Source organism: Mya arenaria, chromosome 7 (genome assembly GCF_026914265.1).
Source record: "Mya arenaria isolate MELC-2E11 chromosome 7, ASM2691426v1".
Lineage (NCBI taxonomy): Eukaryota > Metazoa > Mollusca > Bivalvia > Myida > Myidae > Mya > Mya arenaria.
The window spans coordinates 70,497,371-70,518,860 of NC_069128.1; the positions used below are offsets into that span (position 1 = coordinate 70,497,371).

At 34.5% G+C, this 21,490-nt stretch overlaps 1 protein-coding gene and 1 non-coding gene across 2 annotated transcripts; one reads left to right on the top strand and one right to left on the bottom strand.

The window, feature by feature from the left end:
• Positions 1–8,353: 8,353 nt before the first annotated feature.
• Positions 8,354–8,425, bottom strand: Trnaa-ugc (transfer RNA alanine (anticodon UGC)). Its single transcript has one exon. It is a non-coding gene; the product is annotated as a tRNA-Ala (tRNA).
• A 102-nt stretch (positions 8,426–8,527) lies between these two features.
• On the top strand, positions 8,528–21,166 carry LOC128240039 (SAC3 domain-containing protein 1-like). The gene is made up of 8 exons (XM_052956524.1): positions 8,528–8,638; positions 9,550–9,609; positions 10,530–10,658; positions 12,222–12,380; positions 14,490–14,744; positions 15,491–15,634; positions 17,422–17,608; positions 19,547–21,166. Exons 1-8 carry the CDS (start codon positions 8,592–8,594, stop codon positions 19,997–19,999), a joined length of 1,434 nt encoding a protein of 477 aa, XP_052812484.1. The 5' UTR covers positions 8,528–8,591; the 3' UTR covers positions 20,000–21,166.
• Positions 21,167–21,490: the final 324 nt, after the last annotated feature.

The following is a 21,490-nucleotide window of genomic DNA, read 5'->3' on the forward strand; positions in this document are numbered from 1 at the left end:
TAAAACTACTTAATTACTAATACAAAATAATTAAATCATTTAAGGGCTTTATTAATTCAGTTTTAATGGTGCCAGACAGCTCGTTTTTTTTAAATTGACGGATATAAAACCTAATTGATTCTAACAGGAAAAGAAAAAAAACAATATATACTTATTAACATTTCAAATTCAGCTTGTCTGCCTATCAAATATTAAAGTTGAGAAATTGTCATCGCTGTCATGGTGGAAAAATGTTTTGAAGACAACAGTTGCTATAGCCGTAGCAAACATATAGATGAGATGATCGGAGAAAGCTAGATAATTATTCATTTTGCGAATTATTAATAAACAAAAACACATTTCGGTATCATTCCATTTCATATAAATATCTTTCACGTTTCGTGCAATCAATTTTGATTTCCAAACCATTTTTTATGGGGACAATATATATTCTCTTTCAAAAATATTCCTGAATGTTTGGTTATGTTCTTCTATTCTGTATGTAAAAGCATCACTTTAATGATTACGACGTTAGTCTATTGTTTCTAATGTTGTGTTTGTCTCAATTTCTTCAAATACTTAATTGTAGGATTAAAATTCATTTCGTGGCTCGAAATGCTAATTCCCATTAAGTGCGTTGGACAAATTGCCATTTCGAGCGAGGCAATCAAGATCGCAGTGAGTGTCACCATAGGAGCACACATTTGAAATAATTTTGAAATAAGGCCAAGTGAAAATTTTCAAGGTTTTCCATAAAAACATATAGTGAATAGTAGCCCCACCCCTTGGCGGCCCTGTCTTAGATCGCGTTGACATGTTGCTACATAGACGTAGGTTTGAAAAATGTTATGATATTAAATTCTTATTTTCTTTCCCAGAAATAAATGCTTATAAAAAATACTTTTTCCAATTATCATTCTATTCTAGAATTGAACTACTTAATTAACCATACAAATTGATGAAATCACATTGTTGGGCTTTATTATTCCAGTTTTAATAATACCAGACAGCTCGGGGTTTTTTAATTGACGGATATTAAACCTAATTGATACAAGCAGGAAAAGAAATAACCCAATATATTCTTATCAACATTTCAAATTCAGCTTGTTTGCCTATCAAATGGTAAAGTTGAGAAATTGTCATCGCTGTCATGGTCGAAAAATGTATTGAAGGACTTCCTATCCTTGACATAGTCATTAGACCATCTTCTTAACCATTGAACTATCCCAATAACTACTGGACATTTTCTTCGACCACTGAACCATCTACTTTGCCATTCAATACTCTCTTCGGCCACTGTACCATCTCATTTGCCATTCAATACTCTCTTCGACCACTGAACCATCTACTTTGCCATTCAATACTCCCTTCGATCACTGTACTATCTCATTTGCCATTCAATACTCTCTTCGACCACTGAACCATCTCATTTGCCATTCAATACTCTCTTCGACCACTAAACCATCTACTTTGCCATTCAATACTCTCTTCGACCACAGAACCATCTACTTTGCCATTCAATACTCTCTTCGATCACTGTACCATCTCATTTGCCACTCAATACTCTCTTCGACCACTGAACCATCTACTTTGCCATTCAATACTCTCTTCGACCACTGTACCATCTACTTTGCCATTCAATACCCTCTTCGACCACTGAACCATCTACTTTGCCGTTTAATACTCTCTTCGACCACTGAACCATCTACTTTGCCATTCAATACTCTCTTCGACCACTGAACCATCTACTTTGCCATTCAATACTCTCTTCGACCACTGAACCATCTACTTTGCCATTCAATACTCTCTTCGACCACTGAACCATCTACTTTGCCATTCAATACTCTCTTCGACCACTGAACCATCTACTTTGCCATTTGACAATCTCTTCGACCACTGGGCCATCTGATTTGTCATTTGACAATCTCGTCGACCACTGAACCATCTACTTTGCCATTTGACAATCTCTTCCACCACTGAACCATCTACTTTGCCATTTGACAATCTCTTCGACCACTGAACCATCTACTTTGCCATTCAATACTCTCTTCAATCACTGTACAGTCTACTTTGCCATTCAATACTCTCTTCGACCACTGAACCATCTACTTTGCCATTTGACAATCTCTCTTCGACCACTGAACCATCTACTTTGCCATTCAATACTCTCTTCGACCACTGGACCATCTACTTTGCCATTCAATACTCTCTTTGACCACTGGACCATCTCATTTGCCATTTGACAATCTCTTCGACCACTGGACCATCTCATTTGCCATTTGACAATCTCTTCGACCACTGGATCATCTCATTTGCCATTTGACAATCTCTTCGACCACTAGACCTTCTTCTCATTTGCCATTTGACAATCTCTTCGACCACTGGAACATATCCTTTGCCATTTGACAATCTCCTTAACCGTGAAAATATTCTTAACCACTGGACCTTCTTATTAGCTCGACCATCTCCATACTTATTTGACCATCTCCGTAACAATTGAACTATTTCCACGACTATTGTACCATTTTCAGCCAAATAAACATGCACGCTTCCTAAATAGGCCTTTTTAAATATTCCCAGAAATAAAATCTTTCAACTTCGTTTGCTTAAACAACGGTAAAGATTTATAACAGCAGGTGAAAAAAGTCGCGAGTCAGTTAACTAAATGAACATCATTGGTCAATTAGTTTAACAAAACACGATCGCTATGCCTGTTTGCAGCTAGGAAAGCAGGTGTGAAATTCTTATTGAAAAAACATCGTTTGATATACTGATAAATTAATGTAACAAAATACAATCGAAATCCCAGGTTGCTGCTAGGAAAGCATCAAACTGTATCACCTTCAAACAGTCAGTTGTTCAACCCGTGAAACATCATGCCACTTGTTACTGTTGTTTTTTTTTCAAATAAGTATGGTTGCTATGGTCTCTTCAGGTAGGTATTGATTTTCCAATATGTGAAAAAAGGCAGGATACCAAGGGAGGGGCTGTTTTTTATATCCATGTACTGATAAACGCAGTGACCAAGGGTCGATTTATAAAAGGCTGTTTTCTAATCTGTAAGAATTTAATAAGCATGGTTGTAAGGCCATCATTTTTTTATTATCTGATTTACAAGATTTTTTTCAAAAATGTTGAGTCGAGGGGGCGAAATAAAAATAAAAATAAAAGCTGAAAAAGTGAGCAGTAGTACAAAAAAATAAAAGTACCGAGAGGGAGCATAAAATGTATTTTCATTTATATCATTTTCAGCCCAAAATGCCTGTTTATAGAGCTATATATCATGTATATGCATGTTTTGTGTCCATAATAACCACAGAAATGTATAATAAAACACTATTTTACTTCACAACACAAATTTGCTCAATTTATGCTTTTTTTTCAAGTCTTGTAGATTGAAGCTAGATTAAGATTTGGAATGGATTAACAATTGAATTGTACAAAATAAATTGAATGAAGAAACATGTTTTGGCTTATTGTAACATGAACTTGTAAAACAAGAATGACATTTCAGATGAAATACTCGCTAACATCAAGTTAAACAGCAGTCAAACAAATATTGCAAACTATTTGATTTTACTTAGGTTGTAATGCACTATTACCAATAGTGAATGGTAAACTTTCTCTTATTCATAACAACTCAAAATTAATGTTCTATCAAGGTGACATAAAACATCAGCTATTTCAGATACAGTAAAACCTCCCTTAAAGACCACTTCAATAATAAGACCACCTCAAAATTAAGAACACAATATTCAAGTCCATTTTCCAAATTTTGCTCTTTCATTTAAGGTCGTTATTTAGGCCACCTCAATAATAAGATCAGTTGTAAAGGATCCCCAGGGTGGTCGCAAAGTGAGGTATACTGTATATTGTAAGTATTGTAGCAGTATAACTACAGACTTTGTGAAATAACTGAACATAATGGCATCAAGTTCTCACAAAGTGGTCTACAATATCAACCAACAGATTGGTCATAAATGTTGACCACACATTCAATACATACACAGTAAAGTATTTTACTTCACTTCAGATATGTTAGTGTACAAAGAATGAAACAGAAAACTGTACACTGAGAAAGTTTGACAGCATTTAGGTAAAAAGCTGCTGAATAAGAGACAAAAAGGTCTGCATTATCTGAAGTGCATTGTTAAGTACTTGTCATACTTACTGAGTCATAAGAACATTTTAATAGACTGTCTAGATGGTAAACGGTTTTTAAACCTATTGAAACAAATATTGACGTCCAGATTTCAGCACTGTTGGCACAATTCATATACAAGTCCACCTTCCACAGTCTAATCTCTTATTACATGTTATAGAACTTACTACATGTGCTTGCAAAATAAAAATCTTCACAATCAAACTAGTGTTTGTTAATATTTTAACTCAGACAAGCTAAAATGATGTTAGAAAATTATGTAGTCATAACAAGAGATGTACCAAAGCCTTACTATTGGTATTTTGACTAGAATAAACATTGTAACATATACATTTTGTCATTTTTTCAACATATTAACAAGATTCCCCTGGTATACTGAGGATATAACATTAAATGCTATCAGCAAAAATAATATATTCTCATTTTATATATACATGCATGCATATATATATATATATATTTATTTATTGTGCTAATGGCCACCGGCCTATACACAAACATATGGACATATACAAAGAATCATGGTCAGTGTTTATACTAATATACATACATTGTACAACAAAAGCTTTTCACAAAAGAAGTTTGTAAAAACAATATTCATATGACACATGCCTAACATTATCAAATTCTAATATGGCAATTACCGTACATGTACCATAAGTTTACATTACTGTTGCATTGTCATATTCAAACCTTCGTTCTAAGTATTTGTCAGATTACTATATCACACATCCAACATACAAAAATTTAATTATTTGATGTCTTGTCCAAATATTGTTACTATGAGAGGATTAGCTATTCACTCAATATAATGGGAGTTAATTCTGTTAAAACGGTAAAGAATAGCTAATTTAGGTTATGAGGACAAATAAAATTGAGTCTATGTCACCACAGTGAGCACGACAGATTCTGCTCTAGCTTGACAAATACTTGGTTCGATTACGTGCCTGGAAATAATTTTTAAAATATACAATAATACATTATAGATCAATATAATAATTATAATCAGTTACATTTACATGAAAATGTTTTTGTGGTCTACAAAAAAATGACTTTTTTAAAAACATTCAATCATTGTTAAGTTGGAAAATCTTTCAGTTGAGAAGAAACCTAAACATTCTGTAGTTGCTTCAATACTGTATGAATTGTGGATTGGTTTTGTTTGAAATGTAATGCAATGCCATGCATCCCATTGATCAGTTGTTTCAATTACTCGTGATACCAAGCTCCAAAGTCACCATGTGAAATGTACTAAAAAGAAGAGACAATATGTTAACAAACGTCTCTAGACTGCCTGCATGGTGCACTTAACTGTATAGTACAGTTGATGTAAATTTATAATTGTAACTGCGCCACCATCTTTTGCTTGTGGTCTAGACAGCATTAATTGCACATGACCCAAAAAGTGGGAAAGTAGTGATGTCATCACAGTTAGTGTGTACATCCAAATCACAAGTCAAAATCTGTCATGAAGTTTGATAAACATGTAAATAGAAACAGTTTTACATCAAATGGCTCCATCATCTTCTTTGATATGTTTTTTTTTAAATAAAAATGAATCCATTCAAATGTCCGTAAACTCGTCACTTTAAATAATGTTATTCATAGCCCATCGGTATTCAGGGTCATCAGTACCGTATATTCATCTCACTCTCAGCCTAACTCGCATTAATTTGGGGAAATATTAACTCGTAGTCGTTGCATCATTGTTAATCCCGATAATAAATTGCGTTTTGTAAAAAGTTTCAACTGGAATATTTCTCTAAATGAAAAGGCGTGTATTTTTTAAAATGCAATTACCCGAAATCATTCAGAACCCAGAACGGCGTGTTTAAATCCGTGTCCGCATCATCCCCGGCCACACGCTCGATATGGACGTCTTTGTCTGCTAAATAAGCAGATGCGAACTCCGACAACGATTGGTTAAGGTTGATGGCCTGGATTGTCGATGTTTCTGTTTTGTTGAGGATTGTTTTCACTTTAAAATAACAAGCAGCTGACGATGCCGCCATTGCAGACGATATTCAGAGTCACCTCCCTTGATGGTTATACTAAAACACGGCATCGATGCTCGAAATGCGGATATGTTTTGCGAATTCGTTAAAACTAGTCGAAGAATGCATTTTTTCTTTCTTTTGAAGCACAGTTGATAGACGAAAAACTTAACGTGTAATTGGCAGACAATCAAGTTAGATTTTTTGCAACATTGTGCACAGGGCCTATGTTTAGCACAGAGCGTCGTGGAATAGACGAGTTCAGGCTCCGGGCTTTACCACATCCTCACCGCAATCGAATCTCCTCGGCCAACAAGCTGCAATGTTATCTGTGTAACGGAGTCGTTCGGAAATTTCCGTGGGTTGTCGACAATGACGTCGCCTTAGCAGCTCGGCGATCACAAAGCTGTAGAGAATGTCGATGGATAGCCGAATGTCAGCTTCGAATCACCAGGGAAACCCGTGATATAGGTTTAATACTCGGAAATGAAGTCTGCGAGTTGTTTTTTAATGATCATGTAAAGCTAATTTAATTTTTCCAAGAAGTTATTTTATTTTATTTGCTCCCAATTTTTCGGGTCGGCGGGCAAAGTAAAAATAAAACAGTTGATGATCTCTTTTATTTTTATTTCATTTTAGCAAAAACTTTGGTCGGCGGGTTTGTAAATCAGATTATTAAAAAATGATGGCCTAAGGTAAAGAGCTGTTTTTTTTCCAAAATTTGGATAAACATGTTAACTCTTGGGGCGGCTGTTTTTCTTATATGTGAATAAACATGGCTAATATTGTCTGAGATAGGTTACGTGTAAAGCCGTAGATAAAACTTACTTTCAGAAAAGGAGTTGAGGATTTTGGCACACACATAGTCATGCGTATGTCGCTGCCTACATTGGACCTATATCGGACCAATTCAGGCAGTTTTGGACATTTTATATTGAAATTCTATTTATGAGTCAGAATCAGTTATCACATCATGCTAATACTATAAGTTATCTTTGAGACTACAAAAAAGATTGCTTGATATGTTTGACACATATAGCAGGGGGTCAAACGTTATTTATATACGAAGACCTTCTTGTTTGGAATCAAAATGCCTTTTGTTATAATTATTAACATGTGTTTAAGCTCGTGTCTTCATGCATTTATATTAACGCACGATTATTTTGATGCTGTAGGGATAGAAAACTGCATAAAACTTCCACGGCAAACATAAAAGGTGTTTAATATTTATATGAAAACTACAGTGGCCAAAAGGTGAAACATAAACCCTGTTTAATGGCACAGGGCAGACGCCAAAGACATACAACCACAAACCAGAAACATGCATAAAACATACAACCACAAACCAGAAACATGCATAAAACATACAACCACAAACCAGAAACATGCATAAAACATACAACCACAAACCAGAAACATGCATAAAACATACAACCACAAACCAGAAACATGCATAAAACAATAGCACATTACTCCACAAACAACACAGTACATGTATACTATATAAAAATAGGTGTGTTTGTCAAGGAAATGTTAGGTACCGGCGTGGAACGGTCAGCACAAGTCTGGCGTCTTAAACTAGATTATATGGACCTAAGCGCACACTTGACTTAAAAAAATGAACATTTATATAAATTTCATACGAGAGCAAACAACAACTTGAAAACAATGTTTATGTGTTAGGTTTAATTTAATGTATTATAATTTTAAGTTTAAAAAAGGGAGGTAATAAAAGAAAAAATACAAGTTGTATAAATGTTTTCTTAAGACTTTAATAGCAATATGCCTTCATATTACCATCGCAGGAAAGCTTTCGAAATATTCAAAGGCAACAGCATAAAACATAACTTTTTAAGCAGACTTAGCAGGGGCGAGTTGAAGTTATATAATCGAATGAATCGAAACAAATTGTGCATTTTCGTACATTTTGCATAACTCGTGGGCGAAAAGTGTTATATTTTTATGAACGATTGCATATTTCCTTCATTTTAAAACAGAAAGTGGATGATATTAGTTCATACAGAAAATTAAAAATGGTAAGAATTATTTATTGGTTATCTAGAGCGCTATCTACATTAAAAGCATATACTTATTTCCCCCAGCTGTGCATCCAGTTAAAACATAGCACCCCCTATGGCATCATCAAATACGACCAGCCCGGACCCATGATAACATTCGAGATTGACTTTACAAACTCATTTATTAAACTAAAAAAATGTGGAGATGCCGGGGATCGAACCCGGGGCCTTTCACATGCAAAGCGAACGCTCTACCACTGAGCCACATCCCCATCTTATTCGATGTCAAATAACGCATATTCTTATAGCTTAGTCAGACGCATATAGCAGGTGCTTTAAAAATAACGGTGAATGCTTTATTATATCCTTTCCAGGCGAAGTACAACAAATTGACAAATAATTTTATATTTTATGACATTTTAATTACTGAAGTTTAAAATGATTGGAACATGTAGAGAGATGTGTCCATCTTCTGAAATCAGGCTGTAAGTCTTTTGTGAGGGTTAACTTTACTACTTTCTTTAAACTATATTATTTGTTAAGTGTAGGTATTTCGGATGCAAAATGTCGGACAAATGGGCAAATTCCCCTTCACGCAATTCTTTTCATAAGGAAAAGATTTTACCGAAATCAGACAAAAAAAGCCATGATAGAGGCTTTTTTTTCTGCAATCACAAAAATACTATCACAAGTTTGAAGAAGGAGAGAAGTCTTAATATTAACTAATATAACTCTAATCCTTAAATTCCTTTACCATGTACTGTACTGTTAGCCACAATAATGCGCGTTTAGGGAACTTTTTTAACATTTGGATATTCATTTTGTTCCCTAAACGCCACAAGTCGACTGATCCATACCAATGTAAAACATATTCTTCAACTGTTACTCTACAATACTTAAAACATCACTGTTAAATAAAACAACAAAAGTTAAACTTTTATTGTTTTAGCCAATACCTTTTACTTATTACACTTACATATGTAAGTGTTTAATGAAACACAAATAATTAGTTTAATTTAGATCGACTTCTGTCAATAAAGCATCGCCATTTTGAAACCATCTAGCAGGTGCCCGTTATCTTTCCGCTCAATATACTTAGCGCTGGGATCTGTCATTCTTGGCTAGGAAAACAACAAATGGGATATGGACACGTAGAGTCAACAAATAAAAAATCGTCAAACACTCTGAAGTGGCTGTTTATATGGACTACCTGTACTGTATACTTGTAACATGCTGATAAATTAACAACATAGGAATAAATACTGTTTAAACCAAGTTGAAAAACCATAGGGTAAGAATGTGATTCTAAATTAGATATGGCGCAACAATACATTTATATTTAACAATTGTTAGATTGTAAAATTCTCTGAATTATATTTTTTGGTATCTCTTCCAGGAGAGAAAGAGAAAACTTGCTCCATAGGTTTGAGGTTGCTGAGGACCACACACGGCAGAGGTAAACCAGTCGACTCTGGAATTTGATGCTTTACCCCATATTTAATTTGTATGGAAATAGGAATTCAGTTCAGAGATTTCATTAGCCTTTCAATTGCCAAAATGACTCTTAAATCATAAACATTGCTCCCTGTTTTTGTTTTATTTTCCTTTTATGAACAAAGTCATTTTATTCCTGATCAATTTAGATAGACAAAATGTTATTTGCTGAATTTCAAGTGTCATTTCCCATATGGGTCTAACAGTAATCATAATGTGATGTAAACATGATTCGTATTTCGCTATAGGAAGATTTTTGTGAGTGGTTTTTGTGCTTACTCGCATAGTGCAGTGTTCTCAATGAGATCGGCAAAATGGATGGGTCAGTTGGCTATTAGGCAGGTTCAAATTTGTAAAAATAGGTGAATTTTAAGTATAATAAGTAGTATCTGGCTGGTTACTTTAGTCTTTACTATTTGAGACAGTTCAGCCGAAACTTAATTAGTACCATGTAGTGACATATCTCATAAATAATAAAATGTTCTACTTTCTATTAACAACTTCCACTCACAGAATGAAATGTTTTGCAAGGATGAGCAAAGTAATTGGCAATAAGGCCTAATAACAACAACATTTGGTTCGGGTTACCCACCCTTACCTACAAAATAGGCGGTCTACCATTTTTATAGTCAGTCAGAAAAAACAAAAATGAAAAACTAAAACAAAAAAAGCCTACCAACCCTACCTATTTTTGTATAGGATGTCACCCTAACCAAACCCTTTTTTATAGGCCTAAACATATTTGAATCCCTTCTTGAATTATTTTATATATTTTTTAAACCCTAATCATTCATAAAAATTTAGTAATACTTAAAAAGAAATGGCAAAGAAAAAGAAAACATCCCTGAACTACATAGACTAATTGCTAATATTTGCTTTCAGACCTAAAGCAGACTGGAACAAGTGTGTGAAGGAGTATCGACGCCCCACTGTTGGTACCCGGGACCCCAGGCCTGAGGAAATTCGGCCCCCAGATGTGTTAGTAGAGACATTGGACTACCTGGTACATAGGTATGAATTTGAAAGTCATTGGACTATCTGGTACATAGGTATGAATTTGAAAGTCATTGGACTATCTGGTACATAGGTATGAATTTGAAGTCATTGGACTATCTGGTACATAGGTATGAATTTGAAGTCATTGGACTATCTGGTACATAGGTATGAATTTGAAGTCATGAATTTGAAGTCATTGGACTATCTGGTACATAGGTATGAATTTGAAGTCATTGGACTATCTGGTACATAGGTATGAATTTGAAGTCATTGGACTATCTGGTACATAGGTATGAATTTGAAGTCATTGGACTATCTGGTACATAGGTATGAATTTGAAAGTCATTGGACTATCTGGTACAGAGGTATGAATTTGCCTTAAAGTCCAACAGCCAGATGTGTAAGTGGGGCCATTAGACTACCGGGAAAAGAGGTATGAATTTGCTGCAAGTTGGTGAAGGTAAATTCTGTTTTATGTGACATCTGGCCCGAAGAAATTCAACATCCAGGTGTGTTAGTGGACACATTGGACTGTCAGGTGCACAGGTGATGTTCTTACCAAATTTTCTTAAAGGTATATTTTTGTTCTTCTTGCTGAAATGGGAATTCTTTCAATTTCTTACGTGAAATAATGATTGGTCTACCTTTTTTGTTGCCCTAAAGCCCTTTCTTTATCCGATGATAAAACAAATCCCCTTTAATATTTTATGTATATATCATGAAAACAATTAAGGATTGATTTCCTTGTTCTTGCGTTTATGCTGTATGAATGCAGTATGGCACGCAAATTCCATGAAGTGCGCTATCATATACTGCGTTAATACAGCATACATGTATATCCTTATATTTACCCTTGAAAGGAATATTCATTGTGATTTAACATTAGGAGTCTCTTCTGCAATTGAGTATTAGTTTTTAAAGAAGTGAAAAAGACCAGAAAGGTTTGTATAAAAAATAGCTGATTTTGTTACGTCATATGTCATTAAATGATGTCGCCCTTATCAAATTGGAGCCGAGCGCAATATTGAAATAAACAATGGTGTCATAATACCTTGGGTTTTATTTAATATAAATGTCAAGTTTTCTCTACACAAAGGACTTGGCAAATGTAAGGGGCTGTACTCCGTATGATGAAATAGCAAAAAAAAAGTAGAAAATTGTCGAAAACTGACATAAACTTGGTAACGATGAGAACAATGCATAGAAACTTACTAACTGAAGTACCACATAGTTTACAATTAATTTATTTTTTCGCAGTTTTTTGGTATTTTTCCATTAAAAAAGATTACTAGGTATGTCTACCTTGTATAATTCTTTCCTTATGCGTATATAGCTGAAATATGCCTTCATAGAACAGTGGATACAACACTGGACTGCAATTTTGGCAACCCCGGTTCGAACTCCGTCTCCGACTCGATTTTCTTTTTACATTTTGGTATTTTTTAACAATTTTGATGTCAAAGAGTAAAGCATTTTATTAAATAATTGTCCTGAGATTCATTACAGAAAAAAACTTTTTTTGGTGCCAATCTGGTGTATAGTCCCTTTAATGTAATTGTATTCAACTGATATTTTCAGCATATCCTCACTGAACTGTCGATGGAATGACATCTACGATTTCATGTTTGATCGACTGCGGGCAATAAGACAAGAAGTTGTTGTACAGCGTTGTGAAGACAAAACTGCCATAGAGATTCTGGAACACGCTGTACGCTTCCACATATTCTCAGATTACAGGTCAGTTTTCTTGAATGAAAATAATATTTATCGTAGAAACATTTTTTATATTAAGTAAGACATCCATCATTAGGATATAGTACCATAATTTACTGATTATATGACTATAGGAGTTAAAGGATGCAGGCAAAAAAATCTGTGAAAAACTTAAAAACAAAATTTTTATCTATGTTTTGGGTTTTAGGACGCATAGATAAAATAATAAAGTTATCTGCTTCCATCCACCACCATGTTTGTTGTCAGTGACGAAATTTGTGGGTTTTTTTGTGAAAATTGCGATTATTTTAAATCATGCAATACTAATACATAGCAAAATATTCTTACTGACGGTGTGTCGTAAAGGATAACCTGTCAAGAATGAAAAGTTCTGTAAAGCAAAAACCTTGTATTGTACGTGTTTGTTCTCAAAATGTCAACACCTACAGGAAAGTATAAAGAATGTGGCAAAGTGCGAAAAAACAAGACAATTATCGCAACAGTTTGTACTATTGGTATGTTAAACTGCTTAAAGGCAGTGCGAGTTTTTCGAACCTTTTCATACCACTGACAAAAAATATTTCTTTATATGCATATTTATTTATTGTTTTAAACAAAATAATATTGAATAATTTTATTCATACAATAATGTAAATTTAAAACAATCGTTTTTACGATACACCCTATCCCAATCTTCAACTGCCATAGAAACTTGATCGAGATGACCTGAGTGACATCCCTTTCTACATAAATATAAACAAACTAGTTTTTTCACCATTTGTTTCTCTGAAGAGCCAATTTTGGCCTGAAATCGACCTCAGTAAAAAATGTCAAGAGCTTGTTACTGGTTGTAAGATGCAGGCATTTTTTTACATCGAAATCTGAGGGAAAAATGTGTCTTATTACCAGTCATTTATGGTGATATATGAGAAATTAAAATCGAGTTTTTTTTCTATTGATAAATCATTGCTTTTGTTTTTTTGATTCCATTGTTGAATAGAGCCATAATTTTGTTATTATAATGATATGATATATTAAAGGGAGGTTGTTAAACAGATATCTACTATAATTATATTGCAATTTTATTAATAAGCTTCTTAAATAACATATTATTGTCTACATAATTTTTTATTATAAAAGGTTGTGGAAAATATGGTGACTATAAAATGAAACTTTACTAGTAGCATTTTTAGCTCTACTATTCGAAGAATAAGGAGGGCTATACTACTCACCCAAGCATTGGCGTCCGGTTAAAGTTTAAAGGCAAGTTGATATTTTCGCTTATAAGTCCAATACCCTTCATTCAATTAACTGAATACATAGTTGTTCAGGGCCATCGCATAATGAGGTTGGATAACTCCATATTATCCTTTATACAAAACATGGCCCCTAATTGACTTAGGGCAAGTTAAAGTTTTAGGGTAAATTGGTATTTTCACTTATAAGTCCAATACCCTTCATTCAATTGACTTAATACTTCACACAATTGTTCAGGACCATCACAAAATGAGGTTACATAACTCCATATTATCCTTTATACAAGTTATGGCCCCTGATTGACTTAGGTTAAAGTTTTAGGGCAGGTTAAGGTTTTAGGGCAAGTTGGGATTTTAATAAAAAAAACTTCTATGTATATACCATTCATTGTGTTTTGGACCCAAGAGTTATGGTCAAGGTCAAGGTTACTTTTGCTAAAAATAGAAATATGGTTAGTAATGAATAATTCAATTAAGGTTTGACATAGTGTGACCAAAATTGGTATATAGGATAAGTTTATGCAGAGCTTTCATTGGATTGCCCTTTGGCCTTCTAGGGTCAAGGTCACTGTTACTAAAAATTAGGGATGGCAACGAGTACCCGAGTACTCGATCTAACGTCCGAGTACTCGAGTACCAAATCACTACTCGAGTACTCGGAAAAATTAAAAAAAAATCCATAAAAATCACCAAATACACGATTTACAGACAAAATATCAGATGTGGTTAGTTGCCAAGAGGACAATTTACGGTCCCTCTAATCCCCGCTGTGTACACAATTGACCTCAATCAATTAGTTGAAAGTGGCACGGTTGTGCATGCTGTCCTACATCAGCTCTTGCTTAATTTTCTACTCAAGATGACTTCTATTTTTCAGAATGTGTATGGAGCCAGTCTCAGTATTTGTGCCAAAAATCAACTCACAACATACACAAGAATGCCTCAAAAGACTCCTCAATCTCTACAAATCAGTTGAATGCAACCTGACAGGGGAGTTAACTTCAATTGATGGAACAAAATCAAGGGACACAATTCTTGCACACAGGGCTGAGTTTGAGGCAACTTATATCCTGTTTAATCTCGGAGACGAGGACGCATTAAGACATTATCTAAGTCTAGACAGAAGCCTCAGGTACAGTTCAAACCTATTTACTGCTTGTTGTCTTAATGAATTTGCAAGCTCAGTTTATTTGAACATCATTATTATGTTACAGCAGTGTTAGATTAAACTAAAAATCAATTTTGGTTGTAAAAGCTCGGCACTGTTGTCATGGTCAGTGTGCAAAGCTTTAAACTGCGGCATAATAATGTTCAAGATATACACATGAAACTTGGTACACATGTTGTCAGAAACAATCATTGTACATGTTTATCTAGGCCATAAACCCTGGCTTTGATAAGTATTCTGTTATGCTCTTCTTTATTGAACCACAGCAGACAAGTATAAGATTTCGCTCCACTGTCCTTTGTATTTTGAATTCCTGATTGTAATGACATTACCACTCAGTCTTGAATATATGTATGTAATGAAGCTTTTTGCCACTTACTGGGTGCATACATTTTTCAAAATTAAAAAAAAAGTCAAATAACCAGGGAAAATTTGGTACATAAATCAGTAATTTACATCCTAAATCTGCCATTTTGTTTGCCATGGAACATTTTTCTCACTTAATGTTTGAATTAAAACAAATTATTATGTCCTCCCCCTGGCTTATCACCCTGTCCCTCTTTTAAAACATGCCTAAAATCCTATATAATTGAATTTAGAAAGAACCCAACAGTTGAACACTATCATAATATCTAAGAAGTCCTGCTTTTAAAATCACCATCTACAATGGCATGGACCCGAAACTTCATTACCATATTTCTTTATTTCAGAAACAGCCCACCATTGAAAGCAGCTTTTGACATGAGCCAAGCCTTTTCCCAGAAGAACTGGGTGCGGGTGTTTCACAAGTTTGCAGGAGTAACGTCCCCTGTACACATTTGTGCTGTGCACAGACATTTTCCTGCCTTACACAGGTAGGTTTGCGCATGAGAATTTCTTAGGTGCAATAGTACATATAGGTTTGAGTAGGTGGATTTCATAGGTGCAATGTAGGTTTGAACAGGTGAATGTCATTGGTGCAATAGTACATGTAAGTTTGAGCAGGTGAATTTCATAGGTGCAATAGTACATGTAAGTTTGAGCAGGTGAATTTCATTGGTGCAATAGTACATGTAAGTTTGAGCAGGTGAATTTCATAGGTGCAATAGTACTTGTAAGTTTGAGCAGGTGAATTTCATAGGTGCAATAGTACACGTAAGTTTGAGCAGGTGAATTGTATTGGTGCAATAGTACATGAAGGTTTGAGCAGGTGATTTTTATTGGTGCAATAGTACATGTAGGTTTGAGCAGCTGAAATTCATAGGTGCAATAGTACATTTATTTGTGAACTTGTGATATTCCTAGAGACAAAAATACATGTAGGTTTGAACTGGTGATATATTTCTATGGGCAATAGTACATGTAGGGCTGAACTGGTGATATTCCTAGGGGCAATAGTACATGTAGGTCTGAACTAGTGATATTCCTAGGGGCAATAGTACACGTAGGTCTGAACTAGTGATATTCCTAAGCACAATAGTACATGTAGGTCTGAACTAGTGATATTCCTAAGCACAATAGTATATGTAGGGCTGAACTGATGATATTCCTATGGCAAAAGTACATGAAGGTTTGAATTGGTGATATTCCTAGGTGCAATAGTACATGTAGGTCTGAACTGTTGATATTCCTAGGCGCAATAGTACATGTAGGTCTGAACTGGTAATATTCCTAGCGGCAAAAGTACATGTAGGTTTGAACTGAAGATATTCCTAGGGGCAAAAGTACATGTAGGTCTGAACTAGTGATATTCCTAGGGGCAATAGTACATGTAGGTCTGAACTAGTGATATTCCTAGGCACAATAGTATATGTAGGTCTGAACTGATGATATTCCTAGGGGCAATAGTACATGTAGGTCTGAACTTTTGATATTCCTAGGCGCAATAGTACATGTAGGTCTGAACTGGTGATATTCCTAGGGGCAATAGTACATGTAGGTCTAAACTAGTAATATTCCTAGCGGCAAAAGTACATGAAGGTTTGAACTGGTGATATTCCTTGGGGCAGTAGTACATGTAGGTCTGAACTGGTGATATTCTTAGGGGCAATAGATCAGTTTTATGATGGTAAATAACTTAAAATTGAAATGCAATTGAATTATTTGCAATAGGTTGACCTCACTCAGATATTTTTTGATGTGCTAATTTCTAGACATATGAACTATATGATTTTGAGAAATCACTTTTATAAACTATTGATTGGATATGTTTGCATATACAAATATTCATGAACATTGTATTGTGAACCATTGAACCTTAGTTCTTTTTCACTTTAACACATGACCTATTATACAAAGTCACAGTTCACAAGATATTTACAGATAAATGTTTGAAAAATATCCCTGTTGGTCAGCATGAAATAGAAATTGACTTTGTCATACATGCGGCTATGCTTATGTGAACACAGCATTGCCTACTGAAAACCTAAAACATTCTGTGTATGTAGATGTCCCATATAGATGTCGGGGTTAGTAGGTCAAAGGTCGAGGTATTGGTTGCCTTTACAAGGAAAATGTTGATCTCTAGTGACAATATCACAAAACAGAAATATTTAAACAGGTCTAACACGTAAGGCTTTGAGACACTGGTTTAAAACAACTTTTGTTTATCATACAAATATTTCACATATGCTTATGAAATAAATTAATTTGCATATTTCAGAATGGCATTGTCAATGATGAGTACTGCTTTCTCAAGCAAAAACCTGAAGTTCCCAATCTCCAAACTGACAGAGTTACTGTTCTTGAATACCCACATGGAAACTCAAAATCTCTGTGTACAGTATGGTATCAAGGTGCAGGGGGAAAACGTGCAGTTCCTCAAAGGAGACTTTAAGACTGATGCAAAGGTAAGATAATGCTGAGAAAAATTCCAGAATGAGTTATTGCCCCTAAATACCTACAGAGAGACAAAATGAGTTCTGCCCCTAAATACTTACAGGGAGGCAAAATGAGTTGCTGCCCCTGAATACTTGCAGTGAGGCAGAATGAGTTACTGCCCCTAAATACTTCTACAGAGCCTTAATGAGGTACTGCCCCAAAATACTTATACAGGAACAGAATGAGTTATGACCCTAAATACTTATTCAGAGACAGAATGAGTAACTGCCCCTTGATACTTTTAAAGAGACAGAAAGAGTTACTGTTCCTTAATACTTACAGAGAGACAGAATGAGTTACTGCCCCTTAATATTATAGAGAGACAGAATGAGTAACTGCCCCTTAATACTTATACAGAGACAGAATCAGTTACTTCCCCTAAATACTTATGCAGAATGAGTTACTGCCCCTTAATACTTACAGAGAGACAGAATAAGTCTCATACCCCTTCATTCGTATTCAGAGGCAGAATAAGGTACTGTCCCTAATTATTTATACAGCAACAGAATGAGTTATTACCCCTTAATACTTATACGGAGAGACAGAATGAGTTACTGTCCCTAAATACTTACAGAGAGACAGAATGAGTTACTGTCCCTAGAGACAGAATGAGTTACTGTCCCTAGAGACAGAATGAGTTACTGTCCCTAGAGACAGAATGAGTTACTGTCCCTAGAGACGGAATGAGTTACTGTCCCTAGAGACAGAATGAGTTACTGTCCCTAGAGTTACTGTCCCTAGAGACAGAATGAGTTACTGTCCCTAGAGACAGAATGAGTTACTGTCCCTAGAGACAGAATGAGTTACTGTCCCTAAATACTTAAACAGATAGACAGAATGAGTTACTGTCCCTAAATACTTAAACAGATAGACAGAATGAGTTACTGTCCCTAAATACTTAAACAGATAGACAGAATGAGTTACTGTCCCTAAATACTTAAACAGATAGACAGAATGAGTTACTGTCCCTAAATACTTAAACAGATAGACAGAATGAGTTACTGTCCCTAAATACTTAAACAGATGGACAGAATGAGTTACTGTCCCTAAATACTTAAACAGATAGACAGAATGAGTTACTGTCCCTAAATACTTAAACAGATGGACAGAATGAGTTACTGTCCCTAAATACTTAAACAGATAGACAGAATGAGTTACTGTCCCTAAATACTTAAACAGATGGACAGAATGAGTTACTGTCCCTAAATACTTGCAGAAAGAAGTATCAGTTGCTTGAACAACTAATATCAAATGGTTCAGGGCTATTGTAAGAGTGAAATACTGTTGTTATATTTTTCTTAAAGGGGCTGTCTCACAGATTGGCACCAAAAAAAGTTTTTTTCTGTAACGAATCTCAGGACAATTATCTAATAGAATGTGTTACGCTTTGATATCATAATTGTAAAAAAGTACCAAAATGTAAAAAAAAAATTGAAATCCAGCGTCTTACTCACTGAGCTACAAAGGCTTATTCTAATCGGGTGACATAATTAAACTATACACCTACCTCGGTAATATCATGTGGTAACACCGACTAGCCAATCACGTATAAGGAATGAATTCTACTTGGTAGGCATACCCTGTAATCTTTTTTAATGGAAAAATATGAAATAACTGCTAAACTTAAATAAATTGTTAACTATGTGGTACTTCAGTTAGTAAGTTTTAATGCATTGTACACATCGATGCCAAATTTATGTCAGTTTTCGACAATTTTCTTTTTTTTCGCTATTTTATTATACGTGAGACAGCCCCTTTAAAGTTAACTATTTATTATCTCATTGCCAGTAATTAATTACTTAAACAAGAGATCCAGCTCAAAGTTTCAATTAGTGTCAAAAATATGTAATGCACTAGCAAATTTGCAAATGTAAGTGTAAGCTTTAAGTATACTTTTTTATTTTCAGATTGAAAGATGTCAGTCTGATTTTATCAACCAAATTCTGAAAGCTATGACTATCCCGGATATTCTCAAAGGCAAGCATTCAACTTCAACAGTGATTAATGCTGGAAACTCCACAATTGGTCGTTCTCATTTCGACCAAAATGAACATGTGACTGGGAAGGAGAGCAGTTGTCAATTTACCCAAGAAAACAGAAGTCATTTGGCTTTTCAAAGTAGGCAATACAGTGGTATCAATAAAGGGACTGAATTCAGCCAGTATACACAAGGGAAAGCACTCAGTGATTCTAGTGCATTGAAAGGGACAGAACTGTATGTGACACAAGAAGGGAGAGAACTGACCACAAGTGAGAATAAAGGGAGACAAATCTTGGGAGCTGTTCCAAAAGACATGAAGGGCAGGTGCTCTCCCCTTGATGAATTTACCAGGGAGTTCAGTGAGAAATGCTCTGCTTAAAATGTGGTGTGTTTTTTTAATTTATTTTTCAGTTTTAACTGTGATGGTTGCTTTATTATTATTTTCTTTTTAACAGAAACAGATATTAAAATTGTATATAAGCTTTTAGTCCTTTAATTCTCTGTGTATTAGTATTTTAACAATATGTTTTTAAAAATTATTTATATATACATCAATGTTCTGTAGAGATAGTTGTTTAATGCTGTAGGTCTGCTAATTTATTCATGATAAGAAATGATTTGTTTCTTAAGAAATAGATTGATTAATTAAAATGGATGATTGTTGATCATGACCCATAGATTAAATGTGCTCATGACCTGGACAAACAGTTATTGGTATAATGGTTAATATAGCGCAATCAATAATTATGACCCAATGCCTTCCTATAATTGAAAAGGGAATGGTGGTGCCTTCATGATAGGAGAACATGAGCATTATTGAGTGATTTAATATGTTTTTTTATGTGAAATATTTTTATACACTTGTATATTTGAAAATCCTAAAAATCTTGATTTTTTATGATGCTATTTAAAAATAAAAGTTCCAAAAAATAATATGAGCGTTTTAAGTAAAAAAAAATATACAATGCAAATATATATTGAAAACTGAAGATTTAAATAAAATAAGACAATGAAATAGTGCTGGTTACACATGATAACTTGTTAGGTTAATGTTGGTGTTCGGGTGGCATTGAGTGCCTCCATTTTAGTTTACATTTATGTACGATGTTATTTGTTACAACAGTTCTTTGAGGTAAAGATTTATTTATTATAAATGACCATGGGTTTATCATGTGTCCATGCTGATGTCTATACTGTTGTAGTTTTTCTTCATTTATTTCATACCTGTTGGGGTAAGGGCTTAGGACACTGCATGACTTAACCATTAAACTTTGAAAACTAAACAAATACACTATGGTTTCTGATTCCATATCACACAGTTTTCTAGAACGCAGTGACTAATTTACTTACAGTGACTAATTTACTTACGCAAAACTATGCGTCAGTAATTGACCCCTTATTGTAGGATTTAAATGCTTTTGTAAAGAAAACTTTTTAATACTAGTTTTCTAGCAATGTGAGGTGATGCAGACCCATTGATCAACCAACTGACAAAGCAATCCATATTTATTGATCTGTCTTGACTTTAAACAGAAGGAGAGAATTTTTTAAAGATAAATAAATATTATTTTAAATTTATTAATATTTTTGTTTAGCTTCAATGAAATAAAATATTTGATGAATGAATTTCTGTTTAATTCTATTTTAAAGGTAGCCTGAATTCAAATACGTTGCCTGGTGATCCCTTGTAATTTTTGTATTATTTGATGTGAAGAGAAGGATTATGTAACAGATACAAACAATGAACAAAAAAACTGCTATTTTTGTTCTGTAGTGTAGTTTAGGTCATTAAATCTACAAAGATGATAATGGCAAGAATACACTACGCACCCAGAGGGGCGCATCCCCCCCCCCCAAAAAAAAAAGTAGA

Excerpts from the sequence above, each read along its gene's own strand:
- LOC128240039 (XM_052956524.1), top strand. The coding sequence starts at position 8,592 with ATGATTGGAACATGTAGAGAGATGTGTCCATCTTCTGAAATCAGGCT. Across the intron at positions 8,639-9,549 it reads CCATCTTCTGAAATCAGGCT|GAGAGAAAGAGAAAACTTGC; the intron begins GTAAGTCTTTTG and ends TATCTCTTCCAG. Across the intron at positions 12,381-14,489 it reads CACATATTCTCAGATTACAG|AATGTGTATGGAGCCAGTCT; the intron begins GTCAGTTTTCTT and ends TCTATTTTTCAG.